Below are 17,659 nucleotides of genomic sequence, written 5' to 3'. Positions count from 1 at the left end.
TTCTGGGCAGGATTGAAACTTGGGTGGATGTGGTGAAGTGTACATGACTCCGTTTGTGGCTTGGTTTTGCTTTTTAACTCATCGGGGCATAGGTGAAACAGTGCAACTCAGATTAGAACCTGAGCTCATTGGCCAGGACTTGAACCGGTCAGAAGCCAGACTGGGTCTTAAATCCATGGTCTTTAACTGAGGTCACACACCTGGTCTCAGGACTTAATGAAGCTGAGGGTCTTGATGTCTCATCACAGAAAGAATTCCGTGAGAGAAAAAATGATAGGCAAGAAGTGGATTATTTAGAAAGAAACACTCCACAGAGAATAGGCACCTCAGAAGGTGAGGCACAGGGTCATGGGGTTGTCAGTTTTTACAGGGGTGGGTAATTTCATAGACTAACGAATGAGACGACTATTGGACCTAGTTGGTTCTAACCAGGAATTTTGGGGAAGGGGCGGTGATTTCCAGGAACTGAGCTACTGCTCACTTTTTGACCTTCATGGTCGGCCTTGGAACTCTCATGGGGCAGGTGGGTCTGTCATTTAGCTTGCTGATGTGTTGCACTGAGGATACAGTATGGCTCAAGGTCTAGAAGAAATCGACTTGGCCACCATCTTGCACCTATTTGGTTCCAATCAGTTTATGTCATGTCCTCAGGCTATGTCATTCTTTTAAACTGCATGCTCTGCTCCCTTCTGTCTCATGAGCATGAGCTGGCTTTCTTTTCTTTGGGACCTGCCACCCAACTGTGGTAGGTTGAACCTCCCTTTCTTACTGAGTCCTAGCTCTCTTAACAACTTATTTTGATCCCATAAACTATCATCTCATAACTGAAACCAAGTGCCCCCTGAAGCTGAATTTCTCTGCCAAGTTTATGATTAACCGCTTGATCCAAAACTATTCCCTTTCTTGTCCCGCCCCCGTTCCCCTCAAGATTCAGTTCAGTTCAGTTCAGTCGCTCAGTCATGTCTGACTCTTTGCGACCCCTTGAATCGCAGAACGCCAGGCCTCCCTGTCCATCACCAACTCCCAGAGTTCACTCAGACTCACATCCATCGAGTCTGTGATGCCATCCAGCCATCTCATCCTCTGTCGACCCCTTTTCCTCCTGCCCCACAATCCCTGCCAGCATCAGAGTCTTTTCCAAGGAGTCAACTCTTTGCATGAGGTGGCCAAAGTACTGGAGTTTCAGCTTTAGCATCATTTCTTCCAAAGAACACCCAGGGCTGATCTCCTTCAGAATGGACTGGTTGGATCTCCTTGTAGTCCAAGGGACTCTCAAGAGTCTTCTCCAACACCACAGTTCAAAAGCATCAATTCTTCGGTGCTCAGCTTTCTTCACAGTCCTACTCTCACATCCATACATGACCACTGGAAAAACCATAGCCTTGACTAGACGGACTTTGTTGGCAAAGTAATATCTCTGCTTTTCAATATGCTGTCTAGGTTGGTCATAACTTTCATTCCAAGGAGTTAGCGTCTTTTTATTTCATGGCTGCAGTCACCATCTGCAGTGATTTTGGAGCCCAGAAAAATAAAGTCTGTCACTGTTTCCACTGTTTCCCCATCTATTTCCACTGTTTCCCCATCTATTTCCCATGAAGTGATGGGACCAGATGCCATGATCTTCGTTTTCTGAATGTTGAGCTTTAAGCCAACCTTTTCACTCTCCTCTTTGACTTTCATCAAGAGGCTTTTTAGTTCCTCTTCACTTTCTGCTATAAGGGTGGTGTCATCTGCATATCTGAGGTTATTGATATTTCTCTAGGCAATCTTGATTTCAGCGTGTGCTTCTTCCAGCCCAGCATTTCTCACGATTGAGAAGTATCAAAGAAAAGGAGGGTTGACATTGAACAGGACCCTGTGGGGCCCTCTTGGGTACAAAAGACTCTTTACTTCTAGTTTATAGAAGAGTGCTGTAGTGTCCTAGGCCTTCCCTGAGTCCCAAAGAGCAGATTCAGCTTCAAGAAGTTACCAGTTAGGAGATGCAGGAACAAACAAAAAGCAGGAAGCGCTAGTTCAGTGACTGGACAGAGTCCTGGTGCCGTCGCAGGAGTACACACACCATGACAAGTGCGCGCTGAGGCCCCAGACTGGGGAGAACAGGAAGACTGGAGGCCGAGGTTCCCGGAAGGCCGCGTATCACCTCGCCACCAACCGATCAGAGGCAGCGAGACCCTAAAGCTCTCACCCCAAATACTGCCTTTAAGAACACTTCCTTGGACACTCCCTGGCGATCCAGTGGTTAGGACTCAGCGCTTTCACTGCTGTGGCCTGGCTTCCATCCCTGGGAGGAACTAAGATCCTGAAAGCTGCCGGCAGCAAGCAGCCAAAACCAACCAAACAAAAAACTTCCCTGAAAACCACTGTGAGTTCAGGTTTTCTGAGCGCTCTCTGTGCATAGCCCTTGCAATAGACCTTCCTGCACTCCAGACTCCAATGCTTCAGTTTGTTTCGCCTCACTGTGTGTAGGGCATGTGGACCCGGGTTTGACAATGTAGCTATCTCTCGGTTATGAGAATCCTTTCATGCCAGTGTTTAAGAATCAGTTCTGTCTGAATCTTCATACAGATCTGATACAAATCTCTCTTTACTTGATGAATGGGGTTACCATGCTCTTTCTGTGTTTATTTTTGCTTCCTAGGCTAACCTTTACTGGCCATCAATATCAGACTGACATAGAGCCCTCGTGTGTGACAGACATTTAAATGCCTGTCACATGTAGAGCGAATCTGAGAGCAACGAAGAAATTGACCCAAAACAGGTATGAGAGCTAGCTCCTGTAAAAATCGCCTTTATCCTACCATCTTAGTCTGCTCAGGCTTCTATAACAACAATACTATAGACTGGGGACTGAAAGAGCCAACATTTATTTCTCACAGTTCTGGAGGCTGGTAAGTGCAAGTTCCAGGTACTCACAGACTGGGTGTCTGGGGAGAGCTTGACACCTGGTTCACAGGCAGCCATCTGGCTGTGTTCTCACAAGGCAGAAGGCGTGAGAGGCCCTGGAGCCTCTGTTACAACGGCACTGACCCCATCCATGAGAGCTCCACTGTCATGACCTGATCATCTAAGGCCTCACCTTCTAATGGGGCTTCCCCGGTGGCTCAGTGGTAAAGAATCCACCTGCAGTGCAGGAGACACAAGAGATGTGGGTTCAGTCCTTGGATCGAGAAGATCCCTTGGAGGAAGGCATGGCAACCCACTCCAGTATTCTCGCCTGGAGAGTCCCATGGACACAGGAGCCTGGCGGGCTATAGTCTATGGGGTCGTAAAGAGTCGGCTATGACTGAAGCGACTGAGCATGCATTCACCATCAAATACTATCACAACAGAGATTAAGTTTCAACATATGAATTTTAGGGGCACACAAATGTGCAGTCTCTAGCACCTACCCAAGTGCTTGTGAAGCCACTTCCGATGTTCTATATTATCTATGTTATATACACAGATTTATCCTAGAAGTCTCTGGCCCTGCACCCTGTTGACATGGTACCAATGAAATGACCTAAGCCCAGATGCCTTCCTCTGGTGACACTTTTAGAGTTGCCATGCCCAGAAGTGTGTAGTCAGCCCCTCCAAGGCCCTTCCTCTCAGTTCTGGCACACACTCTACTCTCTCCTTTTCCTTGGGCATCAGGTACCCTACAGAAGAGATGGTGAGATGGTTCCCGCCCCTGGGGACGGAGGCAGTGAGGAGGAAAGACACTCTCCTCCCGACCAGCGTGTCCTCAGAGGCTCGCCACAGCCACACTCGGTCCTCTCCCGCGGAGCGGAGGTGCAGTCGTGGGGAGCAGTGCACGTTAGGACTTCTTTTCCTGTCCTCAGTAAGCCCAGAGGGTTGTTGGCTGACCCCTAACAGCTGGTGGTGCTCTGAACTCAGAAACGTGGGATGTTCTCACACCTTTGATGCTTAGCTTTAAGCCTCGGCCTCCATGCCTGAACTACAGAAAAACATCACTCAACATTTTATAACGACATGCACTGAAATCACATCACCTGTCAGTTACTGATAACCTGACTGTATCTTGGGGCTTGTCCTCAGAACTAGGGTGAATACAACGGATTTAATTATATTTTCCTACAGACAAAGGGACTGCAGTTTGATAGGAGAGACTGAGTACATACATTAACAGAACCATGCAGAAGACGAACACAAATATCCAAAGCAACGATAGCAGCGTGTGCTTTACATTATGTCCCTTTTTGCAGAAAAAGGAACAAAGGCACACTTGTTTGAGTGGAATGAACCTAGAAGTCTTCACTCACAGCTTTGTCCATGCTTTAAAATTACTTTTTGTTTTGGCATAACTTTCAGAAAAGTTGCAGGGACAGTACAGAGAGTTCCTGTACCTTTCACACAGCTTCCCCTAAATGCTAATTATATAACTTGGTTCAGTTCAGTTCAGTTCAGTTCAGTTGCTCAGTCGTGTCCGACTCTTTGCGACCCCATGAATCGCAGCACGCCAGGCCTCCCTGTCCATCACCAGCTCCTGGAGTTCACTCAAACTCATGTCCATCGAGTCAGTGATGCCATCCAGCCATCTGATCCTCTGTCGTCCCCTTCTCCTGCCCCCAATGCCTCTCAGCATCAGAGTCTTTTCCAAGGAGTCAACTCTTCGCATAAAGCACTGGAGTTTCAGCTTTAGCATCATTCCTTCCAAAGAACACCCAGGACTGATCTCCTTTAGAATGGACTGGTTGGATCTCCTTGCAGTCCAAGGGACTCTCAAGAGTCTTCTCCAACACCACAGTCCAAAAGTATCAATTCTTTGGCGCTCAGCTTTCTTCACAGTCAAAACTAAGAAATTAACATTGATACAATACTACTGACTACAATATGGACTTTTTTCTTTGTTTTTTTTTTTAACCTTTTCCCCACTAATGTCCTTTTCATGTACTACAATCCAATCCAAGGCATCACGTACTTAGTCATCACACCTTCTTGGTCTCTGCCGGCCCGACAGTTTCTCCAGGCTTCCCTTGTCTTTCATGACTTTAACACTTTAAAGAGTTCTGGTCAGGTATTTGTTGAATGTTATTCAATTTGAGTTTTTGGATGCTTCTCACGATAAGACTGGGATTGTGGCTTTTAGGGAAGAATACCACAGAGGTGAAGCACCCTTGTCCTTGGTCATAGAGCAGCACAACTTTTATGTATGTATTTGTGGCTGTGCTGGGTCTTCATTGCTGTGAGTGGGCCTTCTCTGGGGTGGCAAGTGAGGGCTGCTCTCGAGCTGCAGCGCTCAGCTTTCTCACTGCGGTGGCCTCCCTTGTTGCAGAGCACGCGCACTGGGCATGAGGGCGTCAGTAGTTCCACACGTGGGCTCCGTAGTTATGGCTCACAGGCTTGGATGCCTTTGGCATGTGGACCCTTCCTGGACCAGGGATCGAACTCTTGTCCCCTGCATTGGCAGGCGGATTCTTAGCCACTGGATCACCAGGGAAGTCCAACATAGCTTACCAGTGGTGAGCTGACCTTGATCACATGGTTAAGGTGGTGCTTACCAAGTTTAGAAACCAAGGTCTGAGAGCTGAGTGCCTTCATTCCTACTGGAGCGTCACTGATCCTAGACCTTCCAGTGGACAGAGGAAATCTACATATATAATAGCCTACATATACACAGGTTTCTCCACTGTAGATTTACTATCTTCTCTTTTCCATATTCTTTTCCGTAGACAAGAATCACTAAATCCAGCCCACACCAAAGGCAAAGGGAATCAAGTGCCAAGGGAAGTATCAAATAATTTGTGGATCAACGTTAAAACCATCACGGTAGTGAATAAACATTTGAAGGGAGATTCTTTGAAGTTATGAAATTATCTTATTTTTCCATAAGGTGCCACCTGCTAATTTTACCATTTATTAGGGATTCATGGATATTTATTTTATCCCTTGAGTTATAAATCTGCATTATAAACATTTGCTTTTATTGCCTAAATTGCTCTAGTACCTTTGAGAGTGCTCTCGGCTCCTTCTGACATGGCCTCACCTTTTCTTCTCTCTTCCCCGATCCCTTGTTTCTTTCTTTTCTTTCCTTTTCTATACAGTGCTCAAACTCATCTTGTATTTTTCCTGCCTCAGCTCTAAAACCAGCCATTCCTCCAAGGAGTTCTGCTTCCTTTTATTGGACAATGATATTTGGAATCCAAGATCTGGGAGCTAAGTGTATTCATCGCAATTGGAGAATCATTGCTTCTAGACCCTCTAGTGGGCAGAGTTAGGAAATACACATATATATACTGCTGCTGCTGCTGCTGCTAAGTTGCTTCAGTCGTGTCCAACTCTATGCGACCCCATAGACGGCAGCCCACCAGGCTCCCCCATCCCTGGGATTCTCCAGGCAAGAACACTGGAGTGGGTTGCCATTTCCTTCTCCAATGCATGAAAGTGGAAAGTGAAAGTGAAGTTGCTCAGTTGTGTCCGACTCTTAGCGACCCCATGGACTGCAGCCTACCAGGCTCCTCCATCCATGGGATTTTCCAGGCAACAGTACTGGAGTGGGGTGCCATCGCCTTCTCCCATATATAAACTAGCCTGTGTATTTGTGTGTGGGTATGCTGTGTGTGCTCAGTCATGTCTGACTCTTTGTGACTCCATGGACTGTAGCCCACCAGGCTCCTCTGTCTGTGGAATTTCCCAGGCAAGAATACCGGAGTGGGTTGCCATTTCCTTCTCCACAGGATCGTCCCAACCCAGGGATCGTACCTGCGTCTCCTGAGTTGGCAGGCAGATTCTTTATCACTGTGCCATCTGGGAAGCCTATGTGTACACTCATCTGTATTTCCTTTTCTACTTGCTTATTTATTACTTCTTTCTCTGAGAGTAAGAAACCTGCCTCTCCTTACCTGTGTAATATTTACTTATTTGTTCAATTCCAGGCTATACTTAGTTTCAAAATTGCTAAACTATATTCCCATGAGACACAAATTTATCAATTACACTCCAGTGTCTGTGTTCAGCTCTTTGTGTCTTATCTTACATTTTCAAGCAAAACATTGTTTTCCAAAGTTACTTAGGCCAGCTCAATTTTCCCCCACTCCCTTCAGTGAGATTATGTCATACATTTGTAAAACCAATTCAATTTTTACAAAATTTTACAAAATTTGTACAACCTGCATTATATTGTGGGCCTCCCAACAGCCTGGTGAATTTTTTAAATTTGCATATAATAAAGTCATCCTTTGTGCTGTACGGGCTTTTGTGTGTGTTTTGACAAGTGCATACAGTCAAGTATCAATAACCTTATAGAAACATTATCCTAAAAATTTCCTTGTACAGCTCCTTTGTTCCCTCTTCCCAAACCTCTCAACCATTGATCTGTTTTCTGCCTCTACAGTTTTGCTTTTTTCAGAAATGTCATATAAGTAGAACCATACAATATGTAGATTTTTACATATAGCTTCTTTCACTTAGCAAAATGTGTTTAATATTTGTCCACGTTGTTGCATGAACCTTTATACTTCACTCATTTTTACAGCTGAGTGTGGATAAATTCATTGTGTGAAGATAGGACAGCTTGTTTACCCACTCACCTGTTGAAAGACTTATTTCCAAGTTTTCACAGTCATGAATAAAGCTCTATAAACAGTCATGTATGAGGTTTTTTTTTTCTCTTGTGAACACAAACTTTACACTTGGATAAATACCTAATACTGGAATGACTGGGTTATATAATAAGTGTATGTTTATAAGAAACTGATGAGCAATTTTCCAGAGGGAAGGTTATGGCTTGCAATCCCCTTAGCAATGATGAGAATTATTATTCTGCATTTTCTCCAGCGTTTGGTGGTCCACACTCATTCTAGAGTGGAAACTCTCCCTCCCCACCCCACTCTGATTTCTTCATTCCTTTTGGCCTCTGCCTGGATTACCAAATAATCTGTGTTCTTGCTTTGCAGCCTGCTGCTATCAGCAAAGCCAATGAGTTTAGGCTACATCGTGTTTCCAGTGCGCACTAAAGGACTCTTCCTTTTTTAACCTCCTAACAATTCTGTAAGGTAGTTTCAGCAAACATTCTTAAGTTGGTACGAGAGGTAACAGAATCTTGCTGAGAAGAATTCCTTTCTGGCTTTCTCAAAACTCTGTTTTTGAGACCCTCTTAGCTCCTTACTCATTTCATCTCCTTAGCCTAACCAAATGAAACCACTGAAATACAGGGTCATCAAGGGTGAATCTGGCAGCAGCAGCCACTTCATGTGGCTTGCCGGCTGGGTGGCTGGGCCCTAGTTTGTCAGGAAAGAGCCGTGGGTCAGGCCACTGCTCAGCCCCTGGCTCCTGCCTCGGCAGCGCACACATTCTCATAGTCGTGAGAGTCCTCACTTGACGTCTCTTCTGCATCTTCCCACGGCCCGGTCTCACTGTGGGCAGACGACTGACAGGCCACGTGATCCTTTAAAGCCAGGAAGCTCCCTGACTGCACGGCAGGTGGGGTGTGGGTCTCTGGACCATCTGTCCTGCCCTCTACATGGTCTGTGTTTGAGGATGTCACTTCCTCCTCCTGCTGCTTGTTGCTACTGGGACCTGGTGGTACATTTTCATAATCCCTGCGGCACTGAAACATTCCCTGGAGCTGCTTCCCTTGGGGGGTCCCGAGATCCAACTCTGCCATGTTGACATAGTCATTCGAGGTCTGAGAAGACCCTTCCCCATCACTGAGTGGATCACTGTTCTCAGTTCCTGGAGACCCCAAACTGGTGCAGTCACTGGCGTTCCCACAACCCTCATCTATTTCTTCAGACGGTGCCAGCTCCTTGGTACTTGGGAGGATGAAGAGGTTCCTGGGAGGGTTACTGGCAGAAGCCAAAGTCTCAGCAATCTCCTTTGCTGTGGGGATATTGACATAGTCTCTCGAGTCCTCTGAAGAAGTGCTCGGGGAACCTCTTGAAGCTCTGACATTGACATAGTGAGGCGAGGGAGCAAGGTTTCCACACATCTGGGGCCGCATGGCATTGTCATAGATGCCCACTGCATACCCCATGGCGTGAGTGTGGGCTCTGTGCATGTGGAGGGCGTCGCCTGCTCGGGAGGGCTGTAAGTAAGAAGAGATGGTGAGTGACAGAGTAGGGGTAGGAATAAGGACAAGCCCTCCCTTCTCCCCACCCGGCACTACTGTATCTAACGGCTCCTCTACTCAGCTCTTCACTGCAGAGAGACGCTCTCAATCAGGGTCTCAAATCACAAGGCTTCCGATGCCAGGTTGGGATGAGTGAAGTGGGCTGGGTTTAAGGAAAGCAGCAGTGTAAATGTGACAATAAATTGTAACTAGTTTCTGGCCACACTGTGGGGGTTCAGTGGGGGAAGTATTATGAACTGGAGAGAGCCTGCCACCCCAGAACATATTGCTAGGCCCAGCATAGTGGCTAAAGGTAGAGGCTTCAGTTCAGACTGAGGGTGCAAGTCCTAGCCTCACCACTCTGTGCTGAGTTTACACAAGTTACCTAATCTCACTGTGCCTCAGCTTCCTAACTTATAAAATGGGGATAATCATAATAATATCAATACCATGAGGTTTTGTGAAGAAAAAATGAATTACTGCCTGTAAACTGTTTAGCTCCTGGCACAAAGGAGACACTACGAAACGCTTGCTGTTATTAGTATGGGTGCAGCTGACACAGATCAGCTATGGTCATTTAGGAATGCTGGTCTGATGTTTCCAGAATGTCTGATTTTCAAAAAAGGCTGAATATCTGGACTTCAGTGTGAAATCTCTTAGGTTTTTAAATGTTGGCAACTGGTTCAAAACGTCCTTCAAACAGCACAGAGTACAATCCAAACATGTTTGTAGGTTTAAGTCAGCTTGAGATCTAAACTCTAGGTACAAAATCCCCTCAGGGCTCAGCTGAATCCGAGAACTAGCTTAAGCAGTGGATTGCCTCCACTCTTTCTTTTATAGCCACTTGGACCTGCTGCCCTAGGAAGTCTTAGAAGCAGGACCAGAGCCTAAGAATGGGACACGTGAGAGGAGGAGGAAGCAAATGTGGCAACTTGGAGACGGCCACGCGGTCATCAAACTTGAGCCCCTGGGTAAGGAAAGGCTGGATAATGAGCCAATCAGCAGCCCTGGGTAAAGAAAGGCTGGGTAACGAGCCAATCAGCAGCCCTGGGTAAAGAAAGGCTGGGTAACGAGCCAATCAGCAGCTCCAGGTAAAGAAGGGGTAACGAGCCAATCAGCAGCAGCGGCACCATGGCCGTACTCACCCAGGGATGCTGTAAAACCGAAGAAACAAATTCTTAAACAAGCTAATAAGGACTTATCTACAGAAACGAGCGCCCTGATCTTCAGAACAGTCCCTCTGCCCCACATTGCTGTGCGTCTCCTTCTTGGGAGCTGCCTTCAGAGCCAGACGCAAAGGTATCCCCAACATGCTCAACACTTTTTACACCAGTCACAGTGCTGAGTGACTTATGACTATTACTGCTATGGAGGAAGATTGAAACAATTTGACATAGGCTTGGAAGTAATTCCCGAAGCAGAACTTTAAGGGTGCTTTGAGCACCAACAGCTCTGTAGGAAAATTTATGTACCCTCCCAAGATAATTACGGTACAGGAGACAACACTTATTTGGAAAAATGCATTATCATGTCTTTGTTAAAGCAATACATTTCGGTTCCAACAAGTGTCCATGAATACTTGTGCCTTGGTGCCTTTCTTAAAATCTCAAGCACTTGCTCTTCTCTTTCTAAATTTTTTGCCTTGGGTGGTAGGGCGATCCTGAGGCTAGTCTTCCCATTTATTAATAGGGCCTGGGGTGCCGTTTATAGTGAAACAAGAAGCAACACCTAGGACTCTTGCACTTCAGCTCTTCTGCCAGAGACACGTCATTTCTCCCAAAGGGACTGTCGTTTCGCTTGACTCTTACCACATGCTCAGAGGAAGGGCTGTCAGAATTCCTGGAGAGGAGGCTTTCGGTGCTGACAATACGGATGCTCCTTGAGGGATGTCTTCCTGAAAGGTCAGAGAGCAAACCCTGAGCATAGTCAGCCAGTCCTCCAAGTGCTTCAGCCTGTTCAGTCCTCACATTCTGGGTGAAGTGGACCTGTCTGATACCTGGTATTTGGGGGCCAGTGTTCTGTGGGGAGAGGGTCAGGGCTTCAAGGATGATGAGCTGGGAGACCAGGAACACTCCTCAGCTCGCTGAGGACAAATGGACACTAACACAGGAATCGAGGAGGCTGGCTGGGCGGAGTCTTCTCGGGTGAGCCCTCCCTGACTTGAGGCTGGAGGCCATGTTCTCCTGTGTGTCTTTCCCAACTTTAGACATACCCAGCTAACTACATCAAGAAAAACCAAATTTAGTCTATGTAATCAAATTATCATGCTGTACTCTGTAAACTCATACAGTGACATATGTCAATCATTTCTCAGTGAAGTTGGAGAAAACCCCAAACCAGATCCCTGACCCTGATGACTTCCTGCTCCCTCTTCAAGCCCCCAGGCCCCACTGGAGGTAAACCTTGCCATCTGTCTGTCCCGTCCTCTCGCCTGCTCCCTGAAGAGCAGGATGGTAGCATGCTTAGAAAAAGCCGCTTTTGCAGGTGAGACCTATATTCTGGGGGCAGAAGTTCTGTAGGCCTGGATTCCATGGATGAGAAAGAAAAACCTACCCAGCTCTTCTTGTCTTCGGGGCAAGAGGTCATAAATATTTTTGGCTCGCTGTCTGGGTCGAGGCAGAGTCAACAAGGGCATGATGGTAACTCGGAGGTAGGGAACTTGCCCTACAAGACAATGAGAGACACAGAGGTCATGGCTGGGCTTAGCTGCACAGAATGTGGGGACCCTTGGGGAAGAGACGGCGCCTGAAAATATTCCCCACCCTCACCATGTATTATGAAAAATGTGTTTCCAGACTTGACCAATGCCTTTGAGCTAGAAGAACAGGGGACTCAGGAGACAGAAGCAGGAAGCAGAAATGGGCACAGGGTACCAGGGCAAGGCTTTCAGAATGAAGTTCGACTCAGCACGGAGCTTTCAGAGCCACAGCTTGTGATCCTGACGGAGACAATGACCTGTGTTAACACACAGGTAAGAACAGAGGACTCCTCGGTGCAACGGTTTATCTCTGGAGGGCAATGTGTGTGTCTGTGCTCCGTCATGTCTGACTCCATGTGGCCCCGCGGACTGTTGCCTGCCAGGCCCCTGTCCATGGGATTTTTCCAGACAAGAATACTGGAGTGGGTTGCCATTTCCTCCTCGAGGGGATCTTCCCAACCCAGGGCTCGAATCTACGTCTCCTGCACCTCCTGCATTGGCAGGCAGATTCTTTACCACTGTGCCAGCTGAGAACTGGGCTTTAAATTCCAGACTAGACAGTTGATCGTAGTGTGTCTCAACTCTGGAAAACAAGGGACTCACGCTTCTTCCGTTTACCGCAGCACCACAGGACGCAGATAACTGCAACAACCAGGAGGATGGCAAGGAGAGCCGCAAACCCAGAAAAGATGCTGCTGCTGTGGTCTTCAGCCCTGTGAGGAAAACCAAGGGCCACGATCCAGCCATGAGGCGGGGAGGGTGGGGGGGAGTGCTTCCTCCAAGAGGCAGGACTCGAGGGTTTGGGGTGGGAGCCGAGGGAAGGAAAACTGAGGTGGGATGGGCTGCGCAGTAGAAGAACGGGTTATCTCCTCATGGAGAGAGGGAAAGAGGACGTGGGAGAAGGGCTATCCCTTCTGAATGCTCACTGGATGCCAGTGGTTTGCATTAAAGCTTATTTAATCTGTACAACAATCCATCTCTCTTTGTGACCAAGGAATCTGAGATTTAGACTCAGTAAGGTAAACATAGGGAAGATCACAGAGGTAGGAAGGAGCATGATGGAATGTGAATCTAGGTCTGTTTGGGCCCAAAGACTGTTCTTTCTATGGCTTCACACTGTCTTCCAGACTTGTCAAATCCATTTGCTCCTGCTTGCCCTGTTCCCTGCCCCTCAGCTTTCTGTCTTGCTTGGAAGAGATTATCCACTTACAATTAAGGAGCAGCTCTGGGACAAGAGTCCAGGTTGCTTGCATTTTAATAATCCCTGTAGCATCAACTTGTGGAGCTGGTCTTCAAGCAGCACTCTGCTCTGCTGTGGAATGTGACCAGTGCAAATGCACTGGTTAAGTACTGGGCTATTTGCAATTCCTGGGCAGGGCCAGGGCTACTGCTCTGCTTTGGCTAAAGGAAGCAGCCAATTGAGGTTACAGAATGAATCACTAGCAGTCCTGCCCCTCCAAATACCAGAAACCAGGTCATCCATCAGGGAAGGTTTTTGTCCTTATGAGTTCTAGACTTGTTCACCCAATTTCATACTGGGACATTCCCATGTGGTAACCCAATAGACATCTCAAAACAAAAATGTTTAAAACAGAACTCCTGTGCTCCCCCCACCCCCCATAAACCTGTTCCTCTGATGTTTCCTGTCATCTAATGGCTTGGTCAAAAATCTTGGAGCCATTCTTGAATGTTTTCTTTTTCACACCCCACTGCTAGTTAACCAGCAGTTTTTATCTGCTCAACTGGGACATCTATCCCAAAGCATCACCTCTTGCTCCTCCATTGCCACTACCTCAGTCTGAGCCACCGTGAGTTCCACCTTTGCAAGAACCTCTCTAATGATCTCCTTGCTTTCACTCTGGGCCCCAGCATACTATGTTCACACAGGAGCTAGAGTGATCCTCTAAACGGTTAAATCAGATCACGTGCCCCCTCTGCTTGCAACCCCCCATGACTTCTCATCACACTTGGGATAGCATCCATAGTCCCTAACAGGCGAGAATGTCACGGCCTCTTCTCTTCTGCCTTTGCCTGCCTCTGACCTCCTTTCCTGCTATTTTCCTCTGACCTTGATGACCAGGACTCCATGCTGTTTCCAGCAAAGCACAGTCTTGTCTCAGTCCCGCTGCTCCCTCTCCCGCAGTTCAATCCCCTCATTTAATTTAGGTCTCTTCTGAAATGTCACCTCCTCAGATAGGTCCTCCCTGGTCACGCCCTCCTTGGTACTGCAGTCCCCTTACTCTGCCCTGGTTTTTCTTCATAGCACTTAGGACTGATGTTATGCTGGCCATGCCTTTGTTCATCTATTTGTATCTGACCCTCCCACTTAGCTGTAACCTCCAGGAGGTCGTCTTTGTCTGTCCTGTTCACCTTGTGCCTGCAGCAGTGCCTGGCACTCACTAGGAACCTGATGGATATTTGTTAAATTAATGAATGAATAAATTATCAAATGAATGGATATAGAAATAGTATTGGAGGAGTGCTGCAGGATTCTGACACTTTATGAATTCATTCCCCATCAGGGGACGTGTATTTGTTTGTCATGGTCATGACATTTACCTCCCCAAACTACAGTGATTTTAAATTTATTGCTGTTGAGCTGTGCTTTTATCATTGCACTGAAACCAATACCTCTCAGCGTCAAAGTTTCAACTATTGATGGACTTTTTGTTAATATAATATTGAAGGTTTTGACTGTAAGATTTACATCTATGATTAATTCTGTGAGGTTTTATGATCTAAGGATGTATCTTTATCATATCTTTGATTCCGTTTTTATTCATGGCAAGTGTTTAGGGCCTGAAAGCACATCTGCGTAAGAAGTGGGCCGTCTGTTTCCATCAGAGTAGAAACTAGTTTTTGTTTCTGTTTCTTTGAGGAGTGATCGGTGGGACTTGAAAAAGGAAAGCTCAAGCGCTGCCATGAGGGCCTCTGAGCATGAGAAACCCAGCCATGCCAGGAAGCCAGCTCTAAGGAAGTGGTGTGTTATCATATTTCCTCTCTTCCCAACAACTCCTTTCTCCTCGCAATACCTATTCCTTTCCTCCCGGCAGTTCTGAGCAAACCTCTCTGAGCCAAGAGTTTAGTGGTCTTAGGAGACGAGAGCCTGGTGAGGGATGGCAAGGCTGCTGGGGTAGACGCCTCCCAGGATAGACCAGGACCCCCTTTCTAAATCAGGGGAGGGGAGCACTCACCGCCCCCGGCACTCACTTGTCCAGGCTGCCGAGGGTTCCCTGCAGAGTGCTGGGCTCTGAGATCCTCCTTGTGGTCTCTGACCATGCTGACGTAGTGACATCCATTATTCTGCGACCCTCTCTGGCTTCAGCTTCTCCTCCTAGGTGTTCTCTTAATTGTCATCAGCTTGCCAGCCAGCCTGACACTTTTCCTATCTCTTCTTAAACTTCTGACTCTCAAGAGAAAAGGCAGAATTGGTTTGTGTTTTACATATAATCCCATCTAGTATAAGCATTTTTTTTAGTAAGTAAGAATGACAGAAACCCTCCTGGTCTCCATTTTCTGAACATTCCCTAACATACAACTTTTGACTCTCAAATTTTCATCTTCTTAAATCTTTATTTATCAAAATCCATCACAAAAAGTCTATTGGTTTTTACTTCTTCCTTTCTAAAGCTTCTAGTCTTTCTTTCTAGAACTTTCTCTCCCGCAACCAACTCTACCTTGCGTCTGTCCCTGAAATGTCAGGCTGACTTGACCCAAAATACAAAACAACAAGTTTGGCTCTACCTGGATGTGGCTGCGATGCCGACTGCAGGAGGGAAGAGCTCTTCTGGGTGCGGAGCTCCCCAGCTCAGCTCAGGGGGACGCCAGACGCTCTGCCTTATGACGGGGACGTGCGGGGTGCCCAGAGGGAGACGGCCAAGAGGGCAGAGACAGGCTCCTTGAGAAGTTCATCTTCCCCCAACCCCCAAAGCAGAGAGAAGAGAGCAAACACTGTGCCAGAATGGAAACAGATAGTCAGCTACAGGAAGCAGTACCACCAACGTGCTAATGAAGCCTGGGGCCCAGGAAATGCTGCTCAGCTCTCAATATGATAGAAGCAAGGGCGCCTGCACCCTGTTCCCTGGGCTGGCTGATGCACTGTGGTCTGCGGGGAGCATGATTCAAGAGGGGTCAAGGTGATAGGGTATTTGTGATTGCTCGACCTGGGTTTCTGTGATACCGAGAGTTTTATCAGCCTCCAGATTGACCGTGTTTCTTTCAGCAGGTCTGAGGAGCACTGGAAGGTGCTTTTTAGAAACAATACAGATTTCTGGTGCCTGTGGCTGATTCATGGGTGAAGAGTGATCCATTGCTGCAGCACTTGTGCTGGGATTGAAGCGAGAGGGCTTCCCAGACCTGGTGCCAAGGGCAGATGGCGTGGGAATGGGGAATCTGGAAGATGGCAGGTGGGAAAGCAGACAGAACCAAACCTCAGAACCCCGACAGCTACTTTAAAAATTTTTTCAAGAACGTCCCCCTGCCTGCGACCATCTCAAGGTCTTATCTTATGTGATCTTATCATCTACACAGGTTGTTTGAGTCAGCCGAGTCTTCCATCCTCTCTTATTTTCTCCTGCCCCCATGTTTGAGGGAAACAGCCTCCTCACAGGAGGCTCCCAGGCCTCAGACTGAGCTCTGGGTTTCCCGGCCCTGGCTGTGCCCCTTCCCTCCCCACAGTAAACCAATTAAACCAACCACTCAAAACACAAAACAGATATCTGAGGTAATTCGTCGTGATAGTAGAAGAAAACTATTCACTCCTGGTGACAGGATATGTGTTTTAAACCTAATTGCTCTGGTGTTGCCTTTAACCACTTTATCAGTGCAAAGAAATAGAGGAAAACAATAGAATGGGAAAGACTAGAGATCCCTTCAAGAAAATCAGAGATACCAAGGGAACATTTCATGCAAAGATGGGCTCAATAAAGGACAGAAATGGTAGGGACCAAACAGAAGCAGAAGATATTAAGAAGAGGTGGCAAGAATGCACAGAAGAACTGTACAAACAAGATCTTCATGACCCAGATAATCATGATGGTGTGATCACTCACCTAGAGCCAGACATCCTGGAATGTGAAGTCATCACTATGAACAAACTAGTGGAGGTGATGGAATTCCAGTTGAGCTATTTCAAATCCTAAAAGATGATGCTATGAAAGTGCTATACTCAATATGCCAGCAAATTTGGAAAACTCAGCAGTGGCCACAGGACTGGAAAAGGTCAGTTTTCATTCCAATCCCTAAGGAAGGCAATGCTAAAGAATGCTCAAACTATCACACAATTGCACTCAACTCACACGCTAACAAAATAATACTCAAAATTCTCCAAGCCAGGCTTCAACAATACATGAACTGTGAACTTCCAGATGTCCAAGCTGGATTTAGAAAAGGCAGAGGAACCAGAGATCAAATTGCCAACATCTGCTAGATCATAGAAAAAGCAAGAGAGTTCCAGAAAAATATCTACTTCTGCTTTATTGACTATGACAAAGTCTTTGACTGTGTGCATCACAACAAACTGGAAAATTCTTAGATGGGAATACCAGATTACCTTACCTGCCTCCTGAGAAATTTGTATGCAGGTCAAGAAGCAACAATTAGAACAGGACATGGAACAATGGACTGGTTCCAAATTGGGAAAGGAGTATATCAAGGCTGTATATTGTCACCCTGCTTATTTAACTTATATGCAGAGTACATCATGTGAAATGCCAGGCTGGACAAAGCACAAGCTGGAATCAAGATTGTCAGGAGAAATATCAATAACCTCAGATACACCACCCTTATGGCAGAAAGTGAAGAAGAACTAAAGAGCCTCTTGATGAAAGTGAAAGAGGAGAGTGAAAAAGCTGGCTTAAAACTCAATATTGAAAAAACTAAGATCGTGGCATGTGGTCCCATCATTTCATGGC

The 17,659-nt window shown here is 46.7% G+C and overlaps 1 protein-coding gene across 1 annotated transcript; it reads right to left on the bottom strand.

Moving 5' to 3' along the window:
* Window positions 1–3,446: 3,446 nt before the first annotated feature.
* On the bottom strand, window positions 3,447–15,725 carry LAX1 (lymphocyte transmembrane adaptor 1). The gene is given in 7 exon segments (XM_005891890.3): window positions 3,447–8,263; window positions 8,265–9,025; window positions 10,858–10,943; window positions 11,603–11,713; window positions 12,351–12,460; window positions 14,958–15,156; window positions 15,492–15,725. Coding segments are annotated over 6 exon segments (1,308 nt in total). The 5' UTR covers window positions 15,047–15,156; window positions 15,492–15,725; the 3' UTR covers window positions 3,447–8,112.
* Window positions 15,726–17,659: the final 1,934 nt, after the last annotated feature.

This window comes from Bos mutus, chromosome 16, assembly GCF_027580195.1.
Source record: "Bos mutus isolate GX-2022 chromosome 16, NWIPB_WYAK_1.1, whole genome shotgun sequence".
NCBI classification, from domain to species: Eukaryota; Metazoa; Chordata; class Mammalia; order Artiodactyla; family Bovidae; genus Bos; species Bos mutus.
Note: the sequence above shows the minus strand (reverse complement) of the source record. Positions and strands in the feature narration are given on the sequence as shown.